General features: G+C 42.6%; 1 protein-coding gene across 2 annotated transcripts in view; it reads right to left on the bottom strand.

Annotated features, from left to right (window-relative positions):
* Positions 1-4,122: 4,122 nt before the first annotated feature.
* The window catches only part of EIF4ENIF1 (eukaryotic translation initiation factor 4E nuclear import factor 1), a gene marked incomplete at both ends in the record, with an annotated part of 41,992 nt that continues 25,577 nt past the window's right edge, over positions 4,123-20,537 (bottom strand). The window contains 12 exons of one of the 2 annotated variants that reach the window (XM_084253615.1): positions 4,123-4,364; positions 4,941-5,105; positions 5,396-5,740; positions 7,145-7,277; positions 8,814-8,898; positions 12,187-12,326; positions 12,642-12,721; positions 13,637-13,817; positions 14,262-14,333; positions 17,628-17,860; positions 18,577-18,756; positions 18,955-19,090. In XM_084253615.1, the coding sequence (XP_084109741.1) occupies positions 4,123-4,364; positions 4,941-5,105; positions 5,396-5,740; positions 7,145-7,277; positions 8,814-8,898; positions 12,187-12,326; positions 12,642-12,721; positions 13,637-13,817; positions 14,262-14,333; positions 17,628-17,860; positions 18,577-18,756; positions 18,955-19,090 (1,992 nt within the window). Of the gene's footprint in view, positions 4,365-4,940; positions 5,106-5,395; positions 5,741-7,144; positions 7,278-8,813; positions 8,899-12,186; positions 12,330-12,641; positions 12,722-13,636; positions 13,818-14,261; positions 14,334-17,627; positions 17,861-18,576; positions 18,757-18,954; positions 19,091-20,537 lie in introns of both variants that reach the window. The other variant, XM_084253616.1, reaches the window with a different exon arrangement.

The raw sequence follows: 20,537 nt of genomic DNA, 5'->3' as shown, positions 1-20,537 counted from the left end.
TTAGGAGATGGTGCTTATAAAATGCTTACCATAGTATCTAACATGTTCAGTAAATGTCGGCTCCAGTTGTCACTGGTTCCTTTCCTTTTCGGGGCTCCCTCCTGCCTTAGTCAGAGCATAGCTATATATTATCAATGTTGGACTGAATGTTTAGCTGAACTATACTGTCAGCTTGGGCCCACTAAATGTCTCCTTTCCCATAGCCCAGCCTTTCTGCTTGAACTCCATGGCAGTCCTGGTCTCAATCACATAACCTGAGCGAAGGCATGGAGGGAGGAGCATTGAAAGGGAGGCAACCAGTGTGATCAGAGCAGGTTTGTGTGTACACTTTGTGTGTGTATGGAGGTGGGAGGCTAGGTTAGGAGGGGAGGGATCAGGATTGAGAGGGTATGAAGGGTATAATTGTACTGGGAATAAGGAAATTTAAAGGGACTACTCTGATAATTGGAAATCATTTGGCAGAAATCTTCATGGGCTAGTGAGAATGTGGTTAGTGGGAGGGTGTGGGTATATAGGTACGGAGGAGAAATCTAAACTTGGTAACTGACTGATGCTCTTTGGAGGAAAAGAAGCCAAAGATTATTTCAGTATGGAGTACAGGGACTATAGAGAAGGGTAGTCTCTCAGAAAATCAGGAAGGGATATAGATTTGCAGGAAGAAAGTTTGATTTTTTTAAAAGATTTATTTATTTATATGTATACAAGATGTGCGGGGTCGGGGGGTGGTGAGAGGATTCACGAGAGACAGCGGGGAACCGAACAGGCAGACTGAAATACACTGCTGAGGGGAGGAGCGGGCGAGACAAGAAAAGTCTGTTCCGCCATGTGGGTAGATCCCTGGCCTGCTGGGAATTGAACTCATGCTGAAGAGGCTGTGGATAGCTTCACAGTGCTGTGCTTAACCCCTTGTGCCACCAGGGAGGCTCGAGAGTTTGATTTTATATGAAGTAGAGCTTCCAGTACCTTGAGAGAGATGGGGCTGTCAAATTATCCACATACTCAGCCAGTACTTGTTATTCCAGTACTGTTTCCAGTGCTCTATTTCTACTACTGCTACCTTAGTGGCAGCAGTTTCCCATTGTAGTTTGGACTTAGCCCTTCCCCAGACCCAGAAGGTAGGACCCTAAGGCCTAGTATCCTAGTCCCTTTTCTGGATATAGACTAGTATCACTCCAGCATTCTAGATCATTCCATGATCTAGAACTTACCTCTAATTCAGAGAAACTGAGTGAGCTGTGGGATTTCCAGCAAGTTTTTTTTTTTTAACAACCAAAGCAATTTGAGTTTGGAGAGCTCCCTGTGCCCACAGTACTTTAATTGAGCAAGAATTTAGCACTGATAGGATTCTTGGAGAGAAAGTTTCTGAAGTCCAATCATACAAGGCCTGAGGATGTGCTTTGAGAAGGCCTTTTTGCCATATTTTAGCTCCCTCCCTCCACCAGTGGCCCCCTAGTGCTTGAAGAGAGCATTGCCCTGCCTTTCCTTTTTCTTTTGTCCCTAGACTTGGGGGTCCTAGGGCAGGGGTAGTTTTGTGTTAGGAGGGGCATTCCAGAAGATTGTCTTTTTTCTCTTTATGAACTGTGATGGTTTGCAGTGTGGTTTACATTGCCTGTGCTACTAGAGATTTCATGTTTTTCCTGATTTTTTTAAAAGCACATCTTAGCACTCACTATCTTCTATTAGAATACTTCTGGCTTATATGTAACAGCAAGCACTAACCAGTTGAAATGGAAGGAAACTTGGTCTCTCATGTAAATTGTCCGGCTCTCAGATGGGCAAGTGGCAGCTGTTACCTCATTGAAGATCCAAATTCTTTCCATCAAGCTTCTCTGTCCACTGTAGTTTATTGGCTTTGCTGGGCAGCTGCCTCAGCAGTCAAGGAGTATCTGTTAGTCTCAGGCTTGACATTAGCATCCAGGGGATAAAAAAGGGCTCTTACCATTTTAGGAAGCCATCTCCTAGAAGCTGCCCAACCAATTTGTCCTTGCGTTTTCTGGCCTAAATTGGGTCTCATGCCCTTTCTTGAATTGTTGGTAAAGGGAATGGAATTACTAAATCAGAAGTAATTCCTGGATTGTTTCTTTCATTAACAAAGAAGGGCCAGTGGAGCTGACTTCCCTCCTTGTTAATGTATCCTGACTTAGAAGATACTCAATAGCTATCTCCTAAAAGAAGGAGGTCTCACTTTACTTTACATTCTTCCCTCCACTTTTCATTATTGCATTGGATTTCCCAAGCACTAGTTGCTCAGCTGCTTCCTTTGGGAGGCACTTTTCTTTCCTCCTACATGACCCTCCTTAAATTGGTTTCTCTGTGATCCTCTGCAGCTTTGAGGATGCTTTCCACACTCTTAGCTTAACCTTTATTCTGCACATACTTTGAATCTTGATTGCTTCTAAATTTGTCTCATATTGGCCCAAAGTTGCTCCATGTAAACCATTGCTTATTAGCCATCACTTTCTCTCTGCCCTCACACTGTATCAGGCTCTTAGATCCCAAAAGACTGCATTAGCCTCCTCTTTTGCCTCTACTAACTCTAGTACACCGAAATAGTTGTTAAAACCTTTGTCTAGCTTCTGCTGTGTTTTAGCAGTGTTCCCTATTTTCTTCTGGCTGTTTCACCAATCCCTGGCTAATGGTTTTGCCCTTTGCTAGGTGCCTACATTTGTTCATTTGTCATACCAGGTTCTAGCCCAAAAAGGATACCCTTATTGGCAGCCCCAATCAATCTTCCCCACCCTAAACCTATTAATATTGGTTCAAACAGAGGGGAATGAAGTGAGAGGACAAAGAAAAGGGGGAATTGGGTGTAAACATCTGTTCTGCTATTGCTACTTAAGACTGCTTTTCCAGTCTTTACCTGTGGAAACAGCATTTGCAAGAATCCTAAACAGTTTATTTCTGGAGCTGAGAAATCACATTGAGAATGAGTAGTACTGGGGCAAGGGAGTGCTAATGAGTACTGGGAAGGGACAAATCTCTTCCTTAATTCAGAAAGCCATGTTTTGCTGAGAGGCATTCTGCCTTGTTTCTGGAAGTATAGGGCAGGTTGGGCAGCTCTCAAGTTTATTAGGCAACACCTCTAACAACTCACACTGTTTTTTACCCTTGCGAAAGTCCAACCACCTTGCCCTTCACCTGTAAATCACAATGGCCTCATATTTGATCCTCCAGCATGAAGTCACAGTGGCTTAGGTGACCTTGAATGAATAAGTATTAAAAACTCAAAAATTAATTTGGTGTGCATGAGAAATAAGTAGTCCACCCCAGATCAGTGAGAGGATTCACCAGAGATAGCAGGGAACAGAACAGGCAGACTGACGAAATACACTGCTGAGGGGAGCAGTGGACGAGACAGGAGAGGTCTGCTCGCCATGTGGGCATCTCTGCGGCCGGCGGGGATTCGGCCGGTGGGGATTGAACCAGCATTGCAGAGGCTCCGGACAGCTTCACAGCGCTGCGCTCAACTGTCTGCGCCACCAGGGAGGCCCAGTTCTGTCAGTTTTATAGAAAACTTAAAATTTCATTTCCCTAAAGAAAACTACAGAGCCTCATGGCTTCACTGGTTGGAGACAAAAGGGGCACAGGAAGAAATAAGCACAACAGTGCCATTTGCTTCACTTACGCAGCAACTGCAACTTTAATCAACCAAGAAAGTCCCAAATATACAAGTGAAAAAAATTCAAACTTCACAGAGGCTTAACTACTAACAGCTACTTTTATGTACAGCTGTATAAGTTCAAAAAAGCTATCCTATATGTATATACAAAAGTTGTTTATACACAGGTCTGTACATAAGGGTTAGGTGCCACCTCTTGGTGAAGACACCAACACTTCATTCACATATTTTACAAAAAAAAAAAAAAAACCCACACAGATATACAACAGACAATCCAGGATTGACAACACCGTGCATGTTGTCAACCCTCTTCAGACCACGAGGGCTCCATTCAATTGGTTACGATCTTTCCAGCTTCCTTCATAATGCGGACTGCGCCAGGTGCCTGAACCCTTGCAGAGTGCTCCAAAGCAAAAGCCCCAAATTATCCCACAATGAGGAAGCAGAGTCCTGGCCAGGGTGCCGCCATAAGTCCAGGATTAGGTGAGCCCACCAGTCCTGCTTCACTGTCGGTATTCCAATTCATCTACACTGATGACTTTGGCAGGCATGGAGGGCAGGGGCTGCTGTAGCACATCTGAGCCAAACCATTTGGCTAGGCCCACCGGGGAGCTGCTCCTCTGATTGGGGCGATGCTCCAGCTGCGAGTGCATGTGGGGCAGGCCTGACCTGCTGGGTACATTTTGAGGGGTTGTCTGAATGCTGACAGCTGCTGCCTGGGAACCAGAGCCTGGAGGATGAAGAACTGTGGGATAAGGAAGGATTATTCATAACATGAAAATAGGTCTATATCATGTCCTGCTTCATTCAGATTATATCTCATAAAACCCCAAAGCCCTTTATTAAGGGCTTCATTAGGAAACACTTTTGCAAAATGCTAACAGTGCCAGAAGACATACCTTGGAAAGATGAGCTATCTAGAAGCTATTCACACTGAGAACCCACCCTAAATGATGTGATTACTACCTCAGAAGGCAAGCAGTCACATCATAGGAGCGCTAATATTAACTGGTGAGAAGGTATCTACTCTGGGCAGTCCCTGTGTTGAACCTTTGTTGGAAGGATTCTCAGCCTCTTCTCCAAACAAGGACAAAGAAAGCCAGAGCACACTTGGTTCTCCTCCTATCTTTGCAGGGACAGGAATCCCACAGAGGCTGGTTCACCTCATCCTAGTTTCTGGTTAATTTTTCGTAGCAAGACTGTGATAAGGGAATAAAGAATGAACTGTCACTGTCAGTTCCTCCCTTCCACTCAAACTGGTCCAAAAGCTTTAAGCCAATTCAGCCCATCTGTAGCTCACCTAGCCCGTTCCTACACCTACCTGAGCGCTGTAATTGCTGTTGCATCATTGCCAGATGCAGAGGTGTCCCAGGACGAGGGTTTAGGAGAGGATGATTAGTGGCAGGTAAAGGGTAAAAGGGTTGACCCAGGATTGGACCAGATAGACCCTGTAAGTGAGTCAGATCCATCCCAGGAGGAAGCATACCTGAGGAGCACAAAGAAAAACTGATGAGATGTAATCTTAAATTTACTGGAAATTTTCCAGTTTTGACTAGTTTTATTGATATGAAGCTTTTTAAGAATGAAAAATGCTCAAGCTTAGGTTGCTAATTTGTTAATGGACTAAGGGATAGGTTGGATTAGACCCAATGCCCATCAGTTAGATAGAAAAATCTAATAACCTCTTTTTAGGGATGGAAGCCTCCCACAGTATTGTATTTCATCAGTGCTAGCAATTGTTGTCCTGCCAGGACCCACGCCAGGTCAGAAACTCACCAGCTTGGAGTAAATTCGGAAGATGCTGTGGATGGACTCCCTGGGCCAGCATCCTTTGGACCAACCCTGGGTGAAGCTGGTGAGCATGCCGAACAATTGGGACATGGGGAACGAGGGGAACTTGGTGGACAGGGCGGAGAAAGGGTGTTCCTGGAACTGGGGACACCAAGGTGGGTGTTTTTCTCCCAGTTGCTTTAGGTCGGTAATCTTGTTCTTTGGTGTAACGGCTGGTCTGGGACAGTGGGGTAGAACATGAAGAGCGCTGCAATGTTGACAATTTGGGATTTGTAGTTGGAGAAGAGTCTCGATCAGCACTGTGCACAGAGTTGGGTGACAGGAGACTCTCTGTAAAGATCCAAACGAATATTTTGGTTTTGGTAAACTAACTTCTCGCAGACATTCTGTCCTCCCAATGATCCATCCAGTAAACTAACTTTCTTTTTTAAAAGATTTTACTTATGCATATAAGAGTTGGGGTGTATGCCAGAGATGTGAGTGGGTGAGAGGATTCACCAGAGACAGAGTGGGGAGAAGAACAGGCGGATTGACTGAAATACACTGCTGAGGGGAGCAGGAGGGGAGACAGGTCTGCTGTGCCATGTGGGTCAGCTCCCTGACTGGGGATCAAACTTGTGCTGCACTGGCTGCGGATACCTTTATAGTGCTGAGACTTAACCCCTTGTGCCACCAGGGAGGCCCAAATCTCATTTCTTAAAAAGTTCACAATCCTTATTTGATCCCCTCAACAAATTTGGAAGACTGCACTGTAAGGACCAATGTTTGCCTTATGATTAGGACCAATTAAGGTCACAGGGATTATTAGGGGCAGAGCTGGAACTAGTCCCCAAGTTTTCCAGTCTTCAAATACTTTGCTGGAACAAATTATTTTTGCTACACTATAAATCCAAAGGGACTGAAGTTATAAATTACAACCTAAAATACCTGTATCTTTATTCTTCTAATCCTTCCAACCTAGGATTAACTATAGGCAGGGGAGCCAACTCTGACTGGTGGTCCAACTCAGTTGGGCACCTTGCTTCTGTCCATTTGGCTATGGCCTAGATCTGTGTGGGAGCTAGTCCTGTTTTAGACACTTGGGATAAACATGCTTTTTAACTTAAGGGGAAAATCTAGTGTAAAATTATGTAAATCGATTACAACAGAAAATTTAAACATCTATTTAAGTCTGGTGAAGGAATCTAAACTGCCTTTCTAGTAGCACAACTAGATTTTCTCAGTTTTTTCCAGAAGCTTTCTCATAGGCAAAAAGCTCCCACCAATACTCTAGACCTATGTAAACCCTAGTTTTTAGAATCTGTCATGTCCTTCACAATTCCAACTGTGCAGCTCCTAAAAGCCTGTCATGTGCCCCTTAACTCACTGTACAGACTTTGCTGGACATTTAACCTCCACAGACTGGAAACCTTTCAGTAGTAAAACTAGTTGATTAATTTGTCAAATAAGTATACTAATAAATTCAACTCTGAAGCCCAAATAAGGATCTTAATCTAAATAAAGATGATTAATCCTGATAGCACTTATATCACTATTGGATTGGTTAGAATTTCAAGGGGTTAAGTGACAGAGCTGGTCCAACCCTTCTCACTGGTCAAACAGAACTGTGATCCAGAGCAGCCACAGTTCTTGCCAGGGCTTTGCAGAGAATCAGGTTAGTATGGTTACTATTCAGGTCCATGTTCTCTATCACATACTTTCTTGAGTAATACACCCTCAACATCTCTGTAGTACCTTCACTGGTCTTCTGAGTGTCCTCTTTATTTTCACCAACAGCTGCTTTTCCAGGTGCTGGCTCTTCCTTGCTTTTCTCTTTGCTTTCATACATTTTACGAATCACTGAGGTAGGGGTAAAAGAAGGTGAAAGCTGCAGAGAAAAACAATTAGCATTAGCACATTCCCTGAATGCCTTTCCTTAATCAGGTCAAGATTAACTGGCTAAACTACTCCACATGTTCCAGAGTCCCCCCTGCTACATGGTAGCAGGGGCCAATTCCAGAATTCTGGTCTCTAGCTGCTGAAGGAAAAGAAACAGAATGGATCAAACAGGTGGTTGTACCAAGTATATTATACCTTATTCACAACTCAACCTAGACTTAGCTCTAGTAAAGGCAGTTAGAACATAGTTTGAACCTACCTTTGGGGTCACGAGGACCTGCCTATGCAGTCTCTATTTTAGCCTAACCCTAGGCTGGGGAGAGGGAAAGAACAGCCAAAAGAATACCCTGGAATAACAGTCCTTCCATCTCGTAAAAGACATTTTATTATTATTTTTAAAAATTTATTTATGCATACAAGAGCTGGGGTACAGGCCAGAGATGCAGGGTTGAGAGGATCTGTTAGGGGGAAAAGGATCACAGACAGAGTGGGGAACAGAACAGTCAGACTGACTGAAATACACTGCTGAGGGGAGCAGCAGGCGAGACAGGAGAGGTCTGCCTTGCCATGTGGGTAGCTCCCTGGCCGGCCAGGGATCGAACTCGTGCTGCAGAGGTTGTGGATTGCTTAAGAGCGCGGTGCTTTGCTCCACCAGGGAGGCCCTCGTAAAGGACATTTTAGAAACAACCACAGAACCTAAATCACTCCATATTTCTAATGTTTTCCTTCTTAATTTGGTTACCAGAAGATGTATAATTATTTGATAGTCTCTTCAGCCACTAGGACTCACATATGTGGTCATTTGTTCCCATCTCTTCACTATTTCTACTTTCATGATTTTACATAATACTTGTGACTATGCTCATAAAACTCCAAATCCCTAATGGCGGGAGAAGCGTGAATTATGAAAAGAAAAGCTTCTAGACCCTGTGCCTTCAAGGTGCTTAGTACAAAGACCCACTTGGAATCCTGAAGTACACAAGAACAGTTTTTCCCCTCGTCTGTCAGCCCTGATTAATGACAAAGGTCTATGGGGGAATGAAATTTTAAAAAAATACACTGGTTGGTACGTGGGTCAAGTTGTAAAATTATACTTGACACCATAAATAAGCAAACTTTTCTGACCCAGCCTCATTCATAATACTAAGACCTGAATCTGAATTTGTGAACATCCCAACATGTTTTACTGGACTACATGAACTGACCTAGCCATCCCACCCACCTCACCTCCTGTCTTTTTACCCTTGTCCTCTTCAGCTTCCTTTTCCAACTGTTGTTTGACTATACTACACATTGCTTTGTGCACTCTGGCCCATACCCACCAATTTCCTGAACACACTTTCCCCAATGTAAGGGCTTCACTAGAAGCCTGAGTTAGATTGTGTCTTGAAAGGGGAAGGTATAAAAGACTAAAGCAATTATTTTTGTGGAAAATACTCATGAACATTTTGGGATTCAAGTGGAACAACACAGGCACTAACAAGGAGAAACCTAGGAGTCATTCATAAAGGCAAAGGCCACTGACCATGCTTGTGATGGGTGCTGCAGGGGCAGGGGATGAGGAATTCCCTCGGTGCACGGGTGCTGGTGACTTGGTCACTCGCTGTTGCCTGTGAATAGAACGAAGTATCAGTGTGAACGCTAAGATGCTCAAACCCCAAGTCCTAAAACCACAATCACTCAAACAGCTGAGGAATTTAACATCCTGTTTCTCTTATCCAATTCATTTAATAAGTGTTTAGCATATGCAAAACTACATGCTAAATTCTGAGGGAAGACAAAAGCTTAATAAAATATAGTCCTGGGATTTGTAAGAACTTTCATCTACTTGGAAAGATACTAACCAAGGGCAAACCAAGTCATGTAGACGTTAGGTATCAATAGATACAAGTAACAGCCAAGAAGCAGAAGCAATGATAGGATGTTCATGCTGAAGGGATTTTGGGAAAACTCTGGGAAGGAGATGGTTAAATTGGATGTGAGCAATGAGAAACTACAAAATGGAGAAAAATTCAGGTAGAAGGAACAGGTACAGGGACTTGGGAAGGCTGTGGGAATGTAGAGTTATACAGGACTGGTGTGTATATTTTGTGTCAGTGAGGTAAGCTAGGGAGGGCTTTCATTCTGTGGGCCAGGCTGTGCTCCAAAGGACAGAGAGCAACACTTATTAGCACAGTTCTGGGCATAGGGCTGATGTTCTGTGAGACACAGGGTCATATTAAATAGAGAGCTGAAAGTTTCAGCTATTTTAAGACCCGGTTACATGCAGCATTCCCAATCAATCCTTATGAATATAGAAGGTTGATCCCAGGCCTTCCAAGTTAGTAAGAACAGATTTCCTTTCCCCACAGACATTCCACTAATTCTTCTGTTACAGGAGAAAACAGTAAAGTGGTTGATGAAGATGTAGACAAGCTAAGAAATATGAGTTAGCCATCTAAGGAACGTGTCACTGCATTTCAGTCACATCAGACCTTGTACCACATAGCCCAAAAAGTGCTAAATAGTCAGTGATTCTGAAATTTTTATTTCAGAATAATAAGCAGCTGGGAATCCTAAACCCATGACTTCTTTCCAGTCTGTACGAGGTAAGCCCTAATGCTGCCACACTGAGACTCTGAATATGACAATGTTGGGAGAGTCAGAATACGAGTGTTTAAAAGGTAAATCTCAAATCTGCTGGTTCTGCATAACAAACTTCTTTGGGTAAACACATGTGAGCACTTACTATGTGCTAGATACGGTTTTATTATTTTTTAAAAGATTTATTTATTTATGCATACAACAACTGGGGTGTAGACCAGAGGTGGGGGAAGAGTGAGAGGATTCACCAGAGAGGGAGTGGGGAGCAGAACAGGCAGACTGACGGAGATACACTGCTAAGGGGAGCAGCGGGCGAGACAGGAGAGGTCTGCTGTGCCACGTGGGTTGCTCCCTGGCCGGCTGAGGATCAAACTTGTGCTGCAGAGGCTGCGCAGATTGCTTCATAGTGCGGTGTTTAACCCTTTGCGCCACCAGGGAGGCCCCCATATATGGTTTTAGATGCTGGGATATGGTAGTAAACAAAATAGACAAAATAATCTCTGCCTTCACTATATTCTTGTGGTTGCTGGATAGAGGGGTTACAGGTCGACAAAAGAAGAGTATTCTAGAAGATGGTAAGTACAATAAAAAAATAAAGCAAAGAAAGGAAAGGCATGCCTACCAAGGGACACAGCTATGTGCAGGATGTTCAGAGAGAGCCTGAGAGGCTGACATCTGATCTAAAACATGAAGGTTCCACTGATACTGATTTAGGTCTACTTGCTAGTTTTGAGTAAGTCACATTTTAAAAACCTGTGTCTGTATCTATAAAATGCAGCTATTTACTCTTATCTACCTCACCAGGTTGTTCTGGACAGTGAAAGTGATTTTAAAGTCAACAAATCATATTGGTAAATACTAATGAATACATTTTGTTTTAGAGTGAAATCCAGTGAAAGGGGCTCAGCAGATCACTTCTGAGCTCTATTTACACTGAGAGCTAATATAGATGGGATGCACTTAAAGTCACTTATGATTCTCAATGTCTTCTGAAAATGTCAACATACAAACCCAGCTGAAACAAGACACTGAGGCACTGATAAGGCAATTTTAAGAATCACATCAAAACATAAAAATTTCTTATTACCAAATACTGTCAGGACTAAACTGTAATGTTCAGAAATACATATATTGGTAATGAAACTCAAAAAAATGAAGGCAGTGTTTATTTTTAAAGACCAGACACTGGTGACTGTGGGGAGGAAAGGTGATACTGGGACAGGGCACAAAGCTGCTGGGTAGTTAACAAGAGAGTTTGCCTTATAAGAAGCTATATAGCTGCTTAGTGCACTTTTCTGGAAGGTTTTATTTTACAATAATTTTGCCACTTCCCACTTGTGGTTAGTTTCCTTTGACTACTTGTTACCACTAGTGAAAAGAACAGGAGGAGAGAGAAGTAAGTACTCAATTGTTAAGCTCAGACCAACAAACCCTTGATCAACAAAGGGATAGTTTGATAACTTAAGGAATCTGGGGGAGGAAGATAGGTGTTTTGTTTTTCATCATCTCATAAACAAGGAACTATGCTAGAGGCTACTTTTGTAAAAATGAATCCTTTAGATCAATAAAATAATTTAGGATGAAAAGTATGTGCCTGAAGTAGAATCCAATTGTGTTTCCGCTTCTAGTAACATTTAGAGATGGAATTCTCTATACTGTACAACATTATCAGTATGTGGCTAATTTGCTCATCTGAGGAAAATTAAGATTTATTTATTTATACAAGAACTGGGGTACAGGTCAGAGGTGCGGGGGGGTGAGAAAATTCACCAGAGAGAGCGGGGAACAGAACAGGCAGACGGGGTTGCTGAGGGGAGCAGTGGGCGAGACAGGAGAGGTCTGCCATGCCATGTGGGTTTCTCCCTGGCCAGCCGAGAATCGAACCTGTGCTGCAGAGGCTGTGGACAGCCTCACAGCGTAGCGCTCAACCCATCCCATTGCGCCACCGGGGGGTGGCCCCTCATCTGAGGAAAATTAATTAGCAAATCTCCACAGGAGTAGGACTGGTGGGCCTCCCCAGTGGCGCAGCGGTTGAGCGCTGGGTTGCGAAGCTGCCCGCAGCCTCTGCAGCACCGGTTCCATCCCCAGCTGCTCCCAGGCCACCGGAGGAGGGTCCCACATGGCGCGCAGACCTCTCCTGCCGCCCGCTGCTCCCCTCAGCAGTGTACTTTGGTCCTTCTGCCTGCTCTGCTCCCTGCTCTGGCTCTGGTGAATTCTCTCACCCTCCCGCGCTTCTGACTGTACCCAGTGCTTGTATAAATAAATAAAAATAAATCTTAAAAAAAAAAAAAAAAAGAGTAGGACTGGTAACATACCGGTTTCTGAATCCATCTCGGGTTCTGTCCATTTGTGGTTTGCTAAAACCAGGCTGGTAGAAGTTTGCTGCTGGCACTGCAAGATCATGTGGTAGGGCCAGCCCCTCCAAAGCTGCCTGTTGCAATTCTAGCTGGCTCATCTGCTGAACCGAAGTGGCAGGAGAGGATCAGCAGAAAAAAGAGGACAGTCAATGCACTTTCTCCTCACGTATCACCTTGCTATATCTTATGTTTAAGTAACAGCCAAGTGAAATTTCATACTACAAACTTTTAATTGTGCTGCTATAAACTTACCAGGATTTTAACTAAGTATGACTTTAACTATTCAGCACTGAGCTTGAATTATAGTTCAGAACCACTTCCAAGCATAATAACAATTCAATTCTCCATCCCACAAAAAAATAGTAAGAGGAAATCAAGCAACAGATTGAGTTTGAGGAAGAGTTTAGCCCGACCTGGGTTGTGACAGGGCTCATGGGCTTGCGCATGCCTTGGAATGGATCTCCAAGAAGTTGCTGTGGTCCTGGCGTGAAACCTGTTGGGAAAGTTACAATAACAATGAGTGTAAAGAGAGAAATCATCCATTAGAGAGGCGTTATCACTAATGCATGCTCCTCCTAGCAGGACACCATCTCTTAAAGGAGCACTGACTCCTGTACTGACAGTGGGCTATATGGACCTCAAGCAGAGGACTTGATTGCCCAGCATGCTGGTATATATATATCCATCTTCTCCACCAAGTTTTCGGCTTGTCCCTTTAGGCTGAGACCTCTATTTGTGAGAGAAAAGCTTTTCTAGGCCATGATTTAGCCTATTATCACCAAGTCCAATGGTACCAACGCAGAGGCCAGTGCTCTGAGGTTTCTTGAGGTTCTTTCCATTCTAACTAACTGTGGAAGGAAAATTATAGAAACTTCCTTTTAAAGCATGACAGGCAGGGCCCAGACTGGCCAGAAGCATAAGGTGGTCCAGGGTGGCAGGAACAAAAAATTCTGTAAAATACATGGGTTGGACAGGTTTCTGAAAGAGCTTCTGTTCTTGTTCTAATTAGACACAAGACCTCACAGTTGACTGTGTACCAACTTTATGAGAAATAGAGCACCCCTACTCTCCTATCAAGGAAAAAGGAAGTCAAATTAACTTTTTTGGATTGAAGTCCCAACATAAAGAGGACTAAAAGAGCTGGAACCAATTTAGATCAATTTCAAGAGAAAGAAAAAACAAACCCAAACCTATAATGTGAACTTACTAATCTAAAAGGGCAGTATGAATAATAAACTATCTTCTACATTTGTATTCCCCTCCCCAAGTATAATAAATAATAAACCCGCATTCAAATAATAAATCCTTTGAAACTCTTCAAGGATCCAAAAGAAGGACTTTGTCCCTAGATCCATAAAACAAGTATAACATGTTGGGGAGGGAGCCATCTATGCACAATCATATTTACCAATTGGTGATGGTATTCTAGGACGAAGGTAGTCTGCTGAGGCTGCTCGTGTCTGAAACACCTGTGACAAGGGAGGAGAGGGTGCTCTTTGGGCCAGTAAAGATGTAGACTCCAAGCTCCCCATAAGGCCACTCAGAAGATTGGAAGAAGCAGGTCTCTGAACTGGTGGACCCAGAAGTTCCTAAAGGGAGAAAGCCAAATCTATGTGAACAAATTTAGTTTTTCCTCTTAGCCAGAGACTATGGACTAAATTTTGAAAGCCAATGATGAATCTCCCTGATGCTCTAATGAGGGACTTGGCACAGGTACATGCAACACATTTCTCAAAATAATCAGTTAAAAGCATTTGCTTTAAGTTAGTGCTCCAAATACAAGTTATGTACTTTCAATTTTCATAGAAATTGTAAACCTGCAAATTGGACATCAAGGACTGACTTTGTCATCTTATTTTAGCCAACTCCCTGCCCCACATTGAGATTAACAGCAATAGAAGCATGTCAGCAGTGATTTCATATCCTCAATTGCCAAGGCAACATGAATCATTCTCTAATGCCTAAAGCTGGACCACAACACCAAAAAACCACTCAGAAGGACTCTGAGGCCCCAGTATGAGACTGAGAAGTACCTGCAGAATGTTCTTAGGGACAGGCTGGCCTGGAATCTCAGCAGGGGACATCAAATGGCTTTCAAGGTTTCGCTAAAAACATCAAAAGAAAATTAGTTTTAACCTTCTTCCACACTTAACTTACAGAGTTTGGGATCACAAGAAAGCATTAAAAATTCCATGGAGTTGACAAAACAGCAGAATGATGTCCAAATAACAAAACTAGCTTAGATCCACTTGTCTCACTGTCATCACACAGGTCCCAAAGATCTGGGACTGGAAAGAATCTTCTAGACTCTCTCAGAGTCTCTCAGGTCTTTTCCTTCCTGTGGTAACCCTAATCCATTTCACTGTTTCTATCACTGTGACCAAAAAGAAGGAAAAAAACAAAATGGTGGAATAGGGGAGCACACACTTAGCAGGAAGCCACACGTAGGAAATGCTGGTAATTTATAGATTGTAATTTTTTTAAAAAGATTTATTTTATTCATACAAAAATTGGGGTGCGGGCCAGATGTGCGGGAGGGTGAGAGGATTCATCAGAGACAGAGCGGGGAACAGAACAGCAGATTGACTGAAATGCACTGCTGAGGGGAGCAGTGTGCGAGACAGGAGAGGTCTGCTCGCTATGTGGGTTGCTCCAAGGCCGGTGGGAATTGAACCGGCACTGCAGAGGCTGCGGACAGCTTCACAGCGCTGTGCTCAACCACCTGCGCCACCAGGGAGGCCCTATAGATTGTAATTTTTGAGGCAATCCTCATTACCCATTACCTTTATCAAGATTTACAGATAATAGATGGCACTTAAAATCTTATTAGAGACTTGCAATTTTGGCCAGAATGGTTATAATTCAGGAAATTTAAACTTCATTATTATAAAACATGTTGTTCCAAAATTGGTCTCACATACAGGGCAAAATTCAAACGCTCCACTTTTTGTTCTTTTAATGTAGCAGCAGTTATATTTTGCATCCAACCTGCATTATTTCCTGCACTTCAAGACATTCTTGTGCCCATTTAGCTCTGCCTCAAGTGCTTCTCTGGTAGTTTGCCTTCTAGCTGGAGCTGCCAAGATCACGGCAGTGTCTTCAGGCAGGCCTGACGACAATCCAAAGATATCCAAGTGTTTCACTGTTGATTTTAGAATTGATCATCTGATTGGTGATTTAAATCAGCGATCTCTTCAAGAATCATTTAATTTCATCTAACAAAAACAACTTTATATTATATGACTTACTGTATTTGGAGGATAGAATCTACCATTCAATTTGCATGAGTTTAGATTGAACTAACATGTCCTACTTGGGGGACGAAGGAATACCACTGACTCTATAAACAGATGGAGGCACATCAAAAACAGTATGCATAACATACATAGGTGTAGTAACAACACATACATCAAAGTAGTATTTCAGGATGACACCTGGTGTGTTTGTCATACGTCTTTCCTTATTGCTATCTTTTCTAGGTTAGATTGAGTTTGTTACTTTTTGCCTAACAACTTGAATTATATCATTCACCCTTTTACACAGGTTTTTGAGGCTCTTTCTCATGGCTGAAACTAGATATATTTCAGAACAAAACCCCAACATCAAGCCAGTTACCTTCACAATGCAGGTAGACAACTATGTTAATATCAAACTCTAGAACCATATCTGAAACAAATGTTGAGCATCTTGTAAACTATTGAATTCCACCTTTCCCTCCATTTTTTTAAAGATTTATTTATGCATACAAGAACTGGGGTACAGGCCGGGGGGGGGGGTAGTGAGAGGATTCACCAGAGACAGAGTGGGGAACAGAACAGCCGGATTGACTGAAATACACTGCTGAGGGGAGCAGCAGGCGAGACAGGAGAGGTCTGCTACCATGTGGGTTAGCTCCCTGACCGGGGATTGAACTCATGCGGATAGCTTCATAATGCTGACGCTTAACCCCTTGCGCCACCAGGGAGGCCCCTCCCTCCATTTCTTTACTCAACTTACACTAAAAGAAGTTACTTACAAAATTTGATCCATACCACTATAATCAGCACCCTGTCAGCAAGCCCCAAAAATAACAAGAAAGGCGAACATAGTAACTTGCAATCTTTTAACCTGATAACTCAGTTAAAAGACACTTTCCCTTGTAACTGGCATGATGTGGTCAGATACCTAAAAATAAGTAGATATCCCTTTTCAGAGAGAGAGTCACTTCTAGTAGTGAGGCCAGGAAAAATGGCACCTATGTTATCTCTATCATTAACTGGTGGTCAGATAAGTAATATCAAAAATCAGTTGCTTTTCCTTGGTACAAGGCATAGTGAATCAAACATGTGCTACCTTGGCTAACTTGTAGTATCCAGATGAGGTGTCAGGAGAAAACAAGACAAAACTGAGTTTGGTAAATTTGCTATAACTTAGCGATTAAGTGTAAGTTTATTATTCAGATTTACCCTGCTTTCCCTATTCACACCATCAATGAATAGCAATATTGACACAGGCCATAGCTAAGACCTAACCTCTAATCATTAAGACAAAGTATGTCCTACTTAACTGCATTTACTGACGTATAGTCACCTTCTAACTCAATATCGTTCTTAAAGGTGTTTTACAAGTTTGGAGTCATAGCTTTTCCATTAGTAAATTAACACTATGCAACTGTCTTGAAAACTCCATCTTAAATACTTTACAAATGACTTGCATAACTGTGAGTTGCCTAATCAAGAAAGCAGGTAATCCTAAGTATCCTGTAGTAATTAGAAGATACAAGAGGAAAGAAATTTTAACATAAAAAAAGGTAAGTTATTTTAAGTATCTGAACAACCCTTCTCTGCAACCCATGCAATAGTATTTGTTTTTACCTTTTTTTAGTAGTGACTTAAAGTTATATCTGAATCTTTCAATCTTTATATCGTCACCCACAATGCATAAAACTAACCAACAAGCCTGCTTTTTCCTTTTTTTTTTCCCCCAAGATTTATTTATTTATTTATACAAGCACTGGGTATAGTCAGAAGCACGGGAGGGTGAGAGGATTCACCAGAGACAGAGCGGGGAGCAGAACAGGCAGACCGATGAAGCACACTGCTGAGGGGAGCAGCGGGCGCGGCAGGAGAGGTCTGTCGCGCCATGTGGGACCCTCGCTGGCGGCCGGGGATTGAACTGGCGCTGCAGAGGCTGCAGGCAGCTTCTCAGCCCAGCGCTCAACCGCTGTACCACCGGGGAGGCCCAAACCTGCTTTTGCTAGTAACAAATAGCATAAGCAATAACTAAAGAACTTAAAAGCATCAATTAACTACAAATGACTACTAAAGAATTTTGAGCTTACTCAGAATATCGTTTAAAAAATCCATTATTATGGTGGGAAGTAGAGTAGAAAGAAGCCAGGGCTTTAGCCAAATACTTACGCTGACTTTGGGCTGAGAAGGTAAAGTTCCACTTGCTTTCATGGTGCTCACAAGCTTGTTGAACGCAGTCATATCTCCATCTTTTTTGAGCTGTCGATTGTTGGTAACAGCACTCAGGGTCTCCTCTAAGTGTTCTGCCATGAAGGGAGTTGAATTCTTCACTTGCTGGTCCACCTTCAAGCCCTTGAGTCCTGCTTCTACCTCTTCCACTGAAAGCACAACTCCAGAATGTGCTGAAAGTTTGAGAACATACAGATTAAGTCAAACAAAGAACACTTGGTAGGAATTCTTTGACAATCATCATGGTTAAGGTGAAAATATTTCACAGTTGAAATGAGGTTGTCAGAAAATACTGACACCCAAAATAGACAAACTGAACACTTAAAATCATAGCTGCTCAGGGGAACAAGGCCTTAATTGCATACTTAATAAGACAAACTAGGGATCTAGGGAATCACAATTGTGGTATACTAGTTTTAACACTTGACAAGATGCTATCGCACATCCTGCTGGAGGACTTCAAATGGGTCTTCTGGAGACTTGTTACCTGGGACAGGAATCTCAGATAGCCCAGTATCAGCAAAATTGCTACATGTACTGTACTTTGGTTATTCTATCACTAAGGTTTCATGGAGAGGGCTTAGTACCCTAAGACAGAGCATGGCAGACTGGGTCAAAGGTGTGAGGAGATGCCAAGTTAGTCATCATGACTACCACACTCATTGGAGTGCTATAATCAGACTGGAGGAGAATGTGGAGAAAAAATTTTTAATGGGGCCCATGATCCACAGAATATCAGTTATCAGGAAGGTGGTATTGTTTGACTAAAAGATTTTTTGAATGACATTAAGCATATCCCACCACCTGCTTGACTTGTGATGAAATAGCAGTATATTGGGGCCAATTGCCTTAAGCATCCAAACTTAAGGAGAACCTTACAAACACTCACAGCTCTCTTTAAGTTTTTCTTTATTTGCAGAAAGGCTGGAAAGAAGAGGTTTTAAATCCACTTTGGCTTTCTGTAGCATTTCTAAAATATCCACTTTATTTTCAGCATGGTCTTCCAATGGTATAGGAGCAAAATAATTCCCCGAGTTCTGTCCAGGAGAAAGGATGGCTTGCTCCAGACCTAATATTGTAAGAAAATATATTCATAACTAACTGGTCCTAATAAAGCATAGCAACATATCTTCAACAGTATTAAAAGGACAGAAATGAAGACTTTTCAGTATCCACAGATTCTCTGGTAGATCCCTGACTAATGAAGACAGAATGAACCATGTCAGAGCAAGTTCAAGTCTATGTTGAAGGCCAGAAGCCATTTTACCTGCAAGTCTCTCCAGTTCTTCATGTGGTGTTGACCCAAGACTGCTGGATCGGCTTCCTGAACGGCTTGGGTTAGAGAACCACCTACTGAATCGACTGGCAGAGACTGACCCTTCTCCCAAAACATCTTCTATCATCTAGAGGGAAAGACAAAAGTAGCTAATAGTTTCTTGTTAAAAAAGACATGACAGGGCCTCCCCTGGTGGAACAGCGGTTGAGTGCTGGGCTGCGAAGCTGCCTGCAACCTCTGCAGCGCCGGTTTGAACCCTGGCCACCAGTGAGGGTCCCACATGGTGTGCAGACCTCCCCTGCCGCGCCCGCTGCTCCCCTCAGCAGTGTATTTCGTCCGTCTGCCTGTTCTGCTCCCCGCTCTGGTTCTGGTGAATTCTCTCACCCTCCTGCGCTTCTGACTGTACCCAGTGCTTATATAAATAAATAAATCTTTAAAAAAAAAAAAAGACAATGATAGTAAAGGTTCCAATATTAAGAATGTGTCACTTTGAAACTTCCCTTGATGCTGGTGACCTGAAAGTAAACACCCTCAGAACTTAGGATTTTGAACATGTTTGTTTTTTCTTCCCTTCCTGGGTCATTTCTGTGCAACCTCAACTTGGGAACTTGGGTATAATCAACCATGTACTTTCTAAGCATATAAAGAAAAACCTGATGGCACAGAGTGTTTTGGTTTCCTTTGCTTATTAGAAAACCCATGAGTTACTGAATAGTCTCAGGATAATTTCAAAATCAAAATCAGCACCAAAGGAGTGGGAACAAAAAAAAAAACAACAAAATCAACACCAGAGTAAAGCATATCATTGCCAAGCTGATGGGTGGCCCTCAACTGAATATCAGGAATGAAGAGCTGATAAAACTCTTCCTTCAAACTGCTCCAAACTAATGAATATCATGAAATTCAGCGATGACAATTTCTACAGCCAAAAGCTAAAAAGTAGAGCTCATATAAACCATAATTCCAGGCCAAAGTTACAAAGTGTTAGAATGTGGAAGATTAGCTTTTAACTGATTTCTAACATCTCTTTGAACTTAATGAAGACTTTTCATGTTTTGTTTTGAAACATATGGGGGTATAATTAAATGATGCACTAAGATCAGAAATAATTTCTTTACTGTTTTGTAAGAGTAATTTCTATTACTAATCCTCAAAAACTAGATTTAATCTCTTTTTAAAAAATGAGTTTTTGGGCCTCCCCAGTGGCACAGGTGGTTGAGCGCCACACTGTGAATCTGTCCACAGCCTCTGCAGTGCAGGTTTGATCACGGCCAGTTGGTGAGGATCCCACGTGGCACAGCAGACCTCTCCTGTCTTACCTGCTACTCCCCTCAGTAGTGTGTTTCACTCAGTCTGCCTGTTCTGTTCCCCACTCCGTCTTTGGTGAATCCTCTCACCCTCCCGCATGTCTGGCTGTATCCTGGTTCTTGTATGTATGAATAAATAAATCTTAAAAAAAAATGAATTTTCAATTCTATGCTTTCATGAATCCTATAAATGGTCTTTGTGCTGTGTTCTCATGAAAAGATAAAGCAAATGTCAATTCAAAAATGAGGCACATCCTTGAAAATAAG

Source organism: Talpa europaea (assembly GCF_964194135.1).
Source record: "Talpa europaea genome assembly, chromosome: 14".
Lineage (NCBI taxonomy): Eukaryota > Metazoa > Chordata > Mammalia > Eulipotyphla > Talpidae > Talpa > Talpa europaea.
Note: the sequence above shows the minus strand (reverse complement) of the source record. Positions and strands in the feature narration are given on the sequence as shown.